The sequence below is a fragment of the Hirundo rustica genome, chromosome 1 (assembly GCF_015227805.2).
Source record: "Hirundo rustica isolate bHirRus1 chromosome 1, bHirRus1.pri.v3, whole genome shotgun sequence".
Classification (NCBI taxonomy): domain Eukaryota; kingdom Metazoa; phylum Chordata; class Aves; order Passeriformes; family Hirundinidae; genus Hirundo; species Hirundo rustica.
The window spans coordinates 7,723,176-7,732,249 of NC_053450.1; the positions used below are offsets into that span (position 1 = coordinate 7,723,176).

General features: G+C 35.6%; 1 protein-coding gene across 3 annotated transcripts in view; it reads left to right on the forward strand.

Moving 5' to 3' along the window:
• DNAAF11 (dynein axonemal assembly factor 11) overlaps positions 1-5,844 on the forward strand; it is a 46,923-nt gene extending 41,079 nt beyond the window's left edge. For all 3 annotated transcript variants that reach the window (XM_040086178.1, XM_040086188.1, XM_040086196.1), the window contains one exon: positions 5,613-5,844. In XM_040086178.1, coding sequence (XP_039942112.1) covers positions 5,613-5,799 — 187 coding nt within the window. In that variant the 3' untranslated portion in view covers positions 5,800-5,844. The remainder of the gene's footprint in view (positions 1-5,612) is intronic.
• The last annotated feature ends 3,230 nt before the right edge of the window (positions 5,845-9,074 follow it).

Here is a 9,074-nt window from a genome sequence, read left to right on the forward strand (position 1 = left end):
TTTTTTCTTTTTTTCTTTCTTTTTTTTTTTTTTTTTCTTTTCTTTTCTTTTCCCTCATCTGGATTCTTAAGGAGAAAAAAAAGAAAAATGTGCTGCTGGATTGTCTTCCTCTGTCTGCTGGTGAACCCATAAATGCCTTTGAATGGGTTATCCAGTTTCAACTAAATTTCACTAATTGTGAGACACATAAAATATATAAAATTACCTGTAAGTTATATTAAATTTGAGACTGGGAAAACTTGAATGTTTTTAATCAGTGTATTGGATTTTAATTCCAATCTTTTTCTAGCAAACATGTCATAATAAGACTCATTAACATAACTTCTTTTATGGTTTGCAATTTCAGTGATAAACAAGCATTATTTTGGTTTTCTTGGAGAAGTCATTGGTTTTAGTTGAGCTTTTCTTTGCTTATTAACAAATAAAGAACAAAAACCTGATTATTTCAAAAATTCTCTATGTCACTTGATATCTGTTGCTGAAGATGAAACATACTGCAAAGCTCTGTTTTACTGGATGACCCTGATTTATCTTGATTCGTTTTGGTGAAGAAGAGGGAAAGAACATATTTGTGCAAAAAACTGTAGATGTAAGAGTAAGAATCTTTGAGAGTGAGAAGTTCTAATTTGAATTCTTGAAGCAGTCCTTGTGAAGTGTCATAATACTGCCTTTCCACAGTCTCTCCCAGCCTTAAATTCCTACAGCTTACACAGAAGGATGTGATGATTTGGAAGGGAGAGAACTCAGTGTAGTGAAGAGAAATACAGTAGAACAAAATGAGTCATTTCCTCAGGACTGGGAAGGAGAGGTAAGATGAGGTCAGAAAGTGAATAGAATTGCAGACAAACTGATCTGAAAGAACTGCAAGAGGATTTATGTGGTCTTTCAGAACCTGAATTCTCAGTGTCTAAACCAAGCACAAACAGTTCAATGCGAAGAAAGCCAAGTGCATCTGAAGAGTGTCCTGAATGACAGATGAGTAAATGTGTGCAGATCACAAATGACAAGTCAGTTATCAGTTCTATTGAGATGTAATGCCTTTGATAAATACCTGGGATTAGATCACAAATCTTGAGAGTTGAATAGTTTCCAGAATTAATAATTTCTGGCAATGAATTTTGCTAGCTGTCATGAAGACATTGAGAACTTTTAGAATGCAAGTAATATTATATAGGAAAGGAGGAATTATAGGAACTGTAGTTCCTTTGGCTTCTTAACTAGAAAGCATAGTCAGATATGACTAAGCAACATGGTAAAAATGTTTTTTACTCAAATTAATCTCAAAGTATGCCGTTATTTGCATTCTCATAGAGGCCTGTAGCTAATCAAAGTAGAGGTTGTACATGTCCATCAGTTGTCTAATGAGGAGAACAAAAGGTGGTGTATCTCAAAAGTGATTTGAAAATTAATTTGCACACTGGCATCTGATAAACCATAACTGTAATAAAGGTGAGAAAGCTCCAGAAATGCCCTTCTGGAGTCTAAAGTTATCTTTGGTTGTGCATATGGGACAAGGACAAAAGTCTGAGGGCCAAGATGGACTTAAAAGTTGCTTTCTCACATTCCATAACTTTGAAAAACCTTTGTTAGAATAAAGTGTGTTTTCAGTATATGTTTCCCAAGTGTTTGAGGGTTTCAAGTTTGGCTGACAAAATTAACAGTGAAAGGAGAGAAAATAAGATGATATTATAGCCACATATAGAAATCCAGAGTCAATTTGCATTGTATTTGCAGGTATTGGAGCATTTCTTGCTTGCAGACAAGGTCAGTTTAAAATTTAGTATCTTGAAGTGATTGTTCAAAAGAAGGAAAGGGATGGAACAGTGAAGTTGAAAATGTCATAGTGGTTGTGATTTTCTGTCTAACTTTTAGAAACATGGACACTAGTAATATATATACATTCTCAGTCTGATGAATCCTATTTGTGAAATATATTTGTCTTTTAGAAAGAACAGCCTACATATCATCAGCCTTTTATTTATCAGAACATTTACCACTGATTTGTTAGTTATTCTTCACTGTTGTTTTGTCCCTGAGAAATGCATTTGATTCTGTCAGTGTTCGTATCTTCCCACTGATTCTGAAGACTCCAGTTACAGCTTCATTTCAGGTTACAGACATATACAGGGATTTAAAAGGTCTCTTACACAATGAAAGAGGAATTAATTTTCCTGGTACTTAAAAAACATAATTATTTGCTTAGATTACCTAGTAGATTTTTTTCTAACCTTATATTTTCAAAAATTGAGACCAGAGTATGACAAGTGTCCCACATTCACCATCAGTTTTTAACATACCTAAATAAAGATGTGTCTTTCTCTAAGCTCCCAAATAATTTGTCATTCCATATACTGGAATTACTCTATTTTCTTATTCAAGAAAAGGATTTGTTAGTACTTTGTCTAGGCTGATAATGATTTTTTGTCCTGTTTCATTCACAATGTTAAAAAACTTGAAAAAGTGTCTCTTCAAAGCAGTTGGTTATGACTCCTAAAAATCTTTAGATATCCTGCTACCAGAAAGGAAACTTTCAGTCACATGTCAATAACCATATATTCTGCATCAAAGATAGGAGAAATCTCTAGCAATCAAAATTTTATTGAAATTCAGACGCTGACATAGGGAAATGTAACTGTTAAATCATTTATTATCAAGTACAGGGATTAAAGACTGTGTAAATAAAAGTGTAAATTATCAAGAAATACCAGATTATCATGTATGCCATGTGTCACACACCAGATTGTTCAGCAGGTTGCTATAGTTATGCAAAACTTTCTTTATTGTGGAATCTTCTAGTTGTATTCTTTAAAAGCCTAGTCAAAGTACGTGAAGATAGAAATAGCCTTTCAAAGGGCAAAAAAAGGTCAGGAAGAAATAAAGGATTTCATTTATTTTTGTGTGGTGCTTTAGTGTTTGACCATAATTTTTTTAGGTAAAGAACACTCAGCAGCAGCTAGCAGTGCCAAAAACTGTGAACTTCATCTGTTTTTAGACCTGAACTTGAAAATCTCAGTTTGCAAACACTGAGATTTTCAGGTATGTTCTCTAGCTAGTCCTTCAAGGAATATATTTGTTGCCATAACAGCTGTTTTACCATTGCTCATGGAAGAGCTTCAGCAACAAGATGATTTTTATTCTGCTAGGTGTAAAAACGTGGGAAAAAATTCAGGTGGTTACCCTTGACCTCATCAATACTCAGCCTCTTTTGCATAGATTGCATGATGAGAGCAGTAGATCTGTGTTGTAGCTGCACAGATTTCAGCCTAACAGAGTCTTTCTGTCAGCCAATTGTTGTATCATGGTAGCTGGGATACCACTGTGAAGCTTTACTAAACAAGTATATAATGTTTCATCATGTTCATGTAAGTACTTGAAAACCCACTTCCTCTCTGGAAAAATTCACCTGTGCTTGATTCTGTCTTACCTGTTGCCAACATACTTCAGTTTTTTATGATATTACGTGTGTTGTTGCAGTTTTGAGAATGGTGATGCAATAACCTTTTCATAGCTTGTTGATGGGGATTGTTACTTATGACACTCCCTGATGATTAATTTCTGGAGTACTGGATTCTGCTACTAAGTAATAAGATATTCAAATTCCATGATTGTGTTTTTATGAATGACAATTTGTACAATTTTAGAGTTGTTGAACAAATGTTGATCCCACTGCTAATTGAAATACTTCAAATTAAGGAAAATCTTTTCTAGGATGGAGGCACAAGCTAAGCCTAATTTATTCTCATGTTTGTGCTTGTTTAGCTCTTTCTGAGGTGGTTCAGATTAGTGGTAAATGATAGTTTAAGGGTCTGAACTCTTTGTGATCTCACCAACAGCTACTGATAAAGTGATCCCAGGTCACAGCACATTTCGTAAATAACACAGGAAACAAAAAAGCCCTTTGTGTTTGGGGGATGAACATTTTTCATAATGTTCCCATGAATTGAACACTTTTATGTTTCATTAAGTAGCATAATGCAATATCAGAAAAAAAAATCTAGCTTTATAAATTGAAGAATGTTCAGGGTAAAGAAATAAGACCTTTCTTGTACTTGTTTTCATTACCCATAAAATTCTACTCCAAGTAATTTTTGCTTATGCCACTATTTGGAAAAGATTTATGCAGATTGTTAAAGCAGGCAACTTCTCTGGCTGTTTTCTGCTCAGAAAAAATGATCAAATTATTCTTTCAGTACAAGAAAAATCTAGTGACGTAGAGCTGAAAGAGTCAGTTAGGCTGCCTCTTCTGAAACTCCTGCTTTCCTCAGCATAGCACAGGAGCAGAGGAGGAATCCTCCCATGAGCCCCTCTGCATCTCCCCTTCAGTGGGACAGGGACCCTGACACAGGTGAGGCCTGGGACTCCTGCTCAGATCTCCCAGAGCCTTGATGGAGAAACATTGGCAGAATCTGGAAGCTGCCCTGCAAAACTCTCTCTGTTTTAACAACTTAAGATGGTGTATTTTCAGTTTAAAAACTTTTATTGTACTTTATATACCAATTTTCATTTCCTGTGTTGTCATCCATAAAATGCATTCTGTTATGCAGTGACTTTTCCTCCCCCTTGTTTGTGCTATTTCTAAGGTGTCTTTCTGATCTTCTGGCTAAACACAGTTTTCTTACATCTCTGAAGGGTGAGGCACTGTTTTTTCTAATGCTGAGCTGGGAAGTGTGACTCAGTATAAAATGGAGTATGAAGATGTACAAATCATGTTGTAATTTGAAGAAATTAAACATAATTGTACAATTAAAGTTCCATTTTGCCTTTTTTTCATGTAAACAGCTACAAATTGCATGAAAGCAGGTTAGATTTTTTCCATTTAATCATTGAGTTCTCTAATAGAAAAGAACAATGAGATTAAATGCTGCAAGACAGAGTGTATGTTTTAAATCTTTGATCATCATGTGACGTGGATAGGTTGCCTTAATGAGTGGTCACTACACATTTCTAAGTGTCATCTGAAAGAGTATCCTTAATCGCAATAGAATCTGAACATTGTGTTAAAACTCTGACTTTCCTTATAATTTAATTTTTGTTCCTTATAAAAACATGGTGATGATTCATGTTGCCAAACATGATCAAGGCAGACAAGTTCCTACAATTATATTTTCTATATAAATGAAAGTATTTCTATTTTCCAAAGACGGATCTGTCACCCAGAAATTAATAGACAGTAAGAGGGAAGGAACTGTGTAAAAAGGAACAGAAAAAAAATAAAAAACCAATTTGATTTAAAGAAATTATCTTATATCAAAAGCCAACCGTTTGTATTGTGATACCAGCAGTCACCATGTTCTGACATAAAGGGAATTACAGCTATCTAAAATTAGCTTTTGAAGTCTGGAGACTAAAGATTCTTTTTTACAAACTCTTAGAGATTTTGTATTACTTTCATGTGTTTACACTTAGGGTTTTTATTTAGCAATCAATTCTCAAGTTACAAGAACTCTTAACCCTGGTTTAATTGGACTCAGTCACAACCCTCATACCAAAGTCAATGTGTTTATAAGCAGGCACCCAAAACAGAACCATAGAATCACATAATGAATTCAAAGAGTTCGGTTATATTTGACACTGAAATTAATTTTTTTCAATTTGTTTCCCTCTTGCTTCAGGAGTGGACAAGTTGAGAAGTTAGAAGTGGATCCTAGTAAATATTCATTCCCTGATGTGACAAAGATAATCCCAGAAAAGGAACGAACTGGACGGGGACCTATAAATCTCCAACGACAGAAGGTTACAGAAGTTAAGAAGAGCTGTGTTGATTTTGAAAATATTGAAGATGTTCCTCCCTTAATTTGAAACATTCTGAAATATCCCCTCTATAAGTAGCATGAATGCTTGTATTAAATTTATGACCCTATGTGTAAATAAAATAAAGCTGAAGCTAGCAATATCATTACATCTCCTATCAATAACTTTTTTTTATGCTGGTATTTTCTGCTGCATTTTCTGTTAGTATATTGCTATATAAATTCTTTTTTTTTTTTTTTTTTTAGATTGTTTACTTAGTAACTCTGAAATTAGAATAGGGGCTTTATATCAGAGATTGTAATTTCTTCAATTTACTATCTGGGCTGAGAGATGACACATTACTGTAGAAAAAGAGAAAAGGAAGGAAGGAAAAAGCATGTGTAACAAGATTTATGATTTTTCTCATTAAACTAAGGATATGAAAAATCTCTGTGTATTCCTTCAGCATTTTCATTTTCATGACGGGCAACAGTAGAAGAAAAGGGTATGGTTAGAGTGAGAGATATTGCTGTAATCTACCATTTGTCACTGAATCTCCAGCATAAGGCACAGCTCCTGGATTCTAGAGCTTGCCTAACAATGCCACTCCTTGAAGGTTTTGGGAGAGAATAAAGAGAAATTTCAAGAAAAAAATAAGTTGAGTGACCTAAGCTACCTTTCTTAGCTTTGTAATTGTTTATAATGGAAGACTTCATTTGGAAGAGAAAATGCTTCAGATTCCAATCAGCTTTTGCTTTCAGTTAAGAGCAAGCAAAGTCAGGAAGAATCAAACAATATTTTCAAGTTAAAACTTGTTTTCATCCTTAAGGCAGAAGATTAATAAGTTGTAATTATAACTGAACCACTGTTTAAGTTCAGATAGTGCCCACATTATCCTCAGCACATAGTCATGGTCATAAGCCAGCCCTTGAAAGTGCCGTGTCCCTAATTGTGAAAAAACATTGTGCAAAAACCTCAGCAGTTTGAATGAAAATGTTATTGAATTCTGGGAATTTTTAGCCACCTTAAAGTGCTTGATAGTTCTTCACAGATGTTTAATGTAAGATAAAGATAAATAGTCTACCTTAAAGTGCACTGAAGAGAAGAAGAAAATATCCATCAGCTTAGGCTTATGGCTTGAACCGATGCATTTTCTTTGGTTGCAATTTGAAATGGATATAGGGTAAAAAAAAATGAAGTTTCATACTAGTGCTGGGTATACTAAAAGCTGAAAAGAAAATTTATGTATCTCAAAGACATAAACCAAAGTTGAATTTGGGCATCATCTGATGGACTATCATCTTGGATTTTTCTTTTGCTCTGACTCAGTTTTTCCAACTCCAGAATAAATTCTTCAATGATACAACCTCTGAGCCCTGGAAAACATTTAATCAGCTCTGCTCTGGTTAATGGAGTATAAATACATCAAGTGCTTTTGCAATATGTCCCAATTCACTAGAAATGTCTAACCTTGCCAGCTAACCATGGAAAAGACATATGAAATTTTATCTTTTGATCTCACTGAGTAGTAATATGTCCATAGGGCGAGCACAGATCATTTTCTGGATTGCACATCAAGGTTTTGTATTTGTGATTGCACAGGGTGTCCCTGCCCCAGGGGTGGCAGAGGGGCTCCAGGATCTTGGGGACAAGCAGGCTCCAGCAAGGGCCAAAGGTGACAGCAGTACAGGAGGAGGAGCTGGAGGAGGAGCTGCAGGCTCACAGAAGGAGTCCCTCTAGCAGGCCCAGAGACACCCCTATGGAACAGAGACCCCCTTGCAGCCCAGGGAGAGCCTGGGAGTCCTAAGTTGGTGCTATTTCATGGAACTGTGCGGCCCTAATAGGAAAACAGGCAACAGATAATGTAATTTTTGGCAGCCAGATGGACAATTTGTTTTTATTCCCTTCAAGCCTACTTCTTTTTGTTTCAGAAGTATGAATTTTGCTGACCTTGGGATAGGTGAAGAGAAAAGGCTCCACCTCTTTTTTGAAGATAAAAATCAGTAAATTATGGCAGCAGATCCAAATTTTTTTAGATTTCCTGTAATTTAATTGATTGCTGTGAGGATTTCCTGATGTTTCTAAGAGATGAACTTTTATAGGCTTTCCTCTTTTTCTTCATTGCTTATTTCTGAAAATCTTGTAGGGAAAATCAAGCTTTCCAACCTTCAGCCAATATGGATGAACCTGTAAAGAGTTTCAGACAATTGTGGAAAACAGAGGCATCCATGCAACTTGCTCAGGTATGGTTATTTTATTTTTTCATAAAGAGAGAGCTAAAACAATTAATCTCTAATGTCAAACCAAAGGACAACACACACAACTCAGTTCTGTTTTTCATCTTGTTTCATTTTGAATAGACTTTGCTCTGTTTTGGGGGGGAAAAATTAAAAAAAAATGTATTGAGCTAAAATTACACCTCATAGGAAAATTAATAGCAGGTACCAAAACGTTGTTGGAACTACTGAAGAAAGAGTTGTTTCATATGGTAACATAATCTTGAGAACCAGCCTAAAAATGGAGTATATTCTGAGAATGAGTTTCAATAAACCTCTCAACTGCGTATTGCCATGGAGAACACAAGCAGAGGTTGATCACAGAGAAACAAACTGCATGAGCACAAGATGACGACACCACAAGAGCAAAAAACACCTCACAAAATACTGATTACTGTAATGCAATTTTGAGGAAAGAAGACAAAAGAGGACAAAGGACATGCAGCCAATGTAGATAAAATATCCCCTCTATAATGAAAATTAAAAGATAACAAAAGGAAGGAAAGATTGTCAGAGCTGCCACCAGAGAAAGGAAGATTGAGAAAGGAAACTCCAGCATTGTCTCCTCCAGTTAAGGACATGGCAGCTGATCAAAGCCATTGTGCACATGGAACACGATTCTCCTTGTTAGAGGAGACAAGAAAGTGCTGCTTTTTGATTTGCCACTTGCCTCATTCTGCCACTGCAGACTCAGCAGTTGTACATACAGCATTATCTCTTACTATGTAATTGGGCTAAGTAGATTAAAATTTCAGAAAGGCTTGAGTATGTGTTGTGATATTTCACCTCTAACTAGATGACTGGATTAATTTTAGCAGGATGCAGTTGATGGATTTACTCGTCATCCAGTAGACAGGAGATGGATGGGGTTAATGACAAATTCTAGCAGTACTGAGAGGAAAGACGTAAGAGTTCAGGAATGCCCTTGGATTTGCCACAAAATCTTCCTCTTGTACTAAAATTGGGATGGGATGTAAATTTTGGATTTGCCATCAGAATGAGAGTTCTGTTGATGTACAAAACAGAATGTGTCCAGTTCCTTCCAGCACCAAATTGATTCATCTTGGT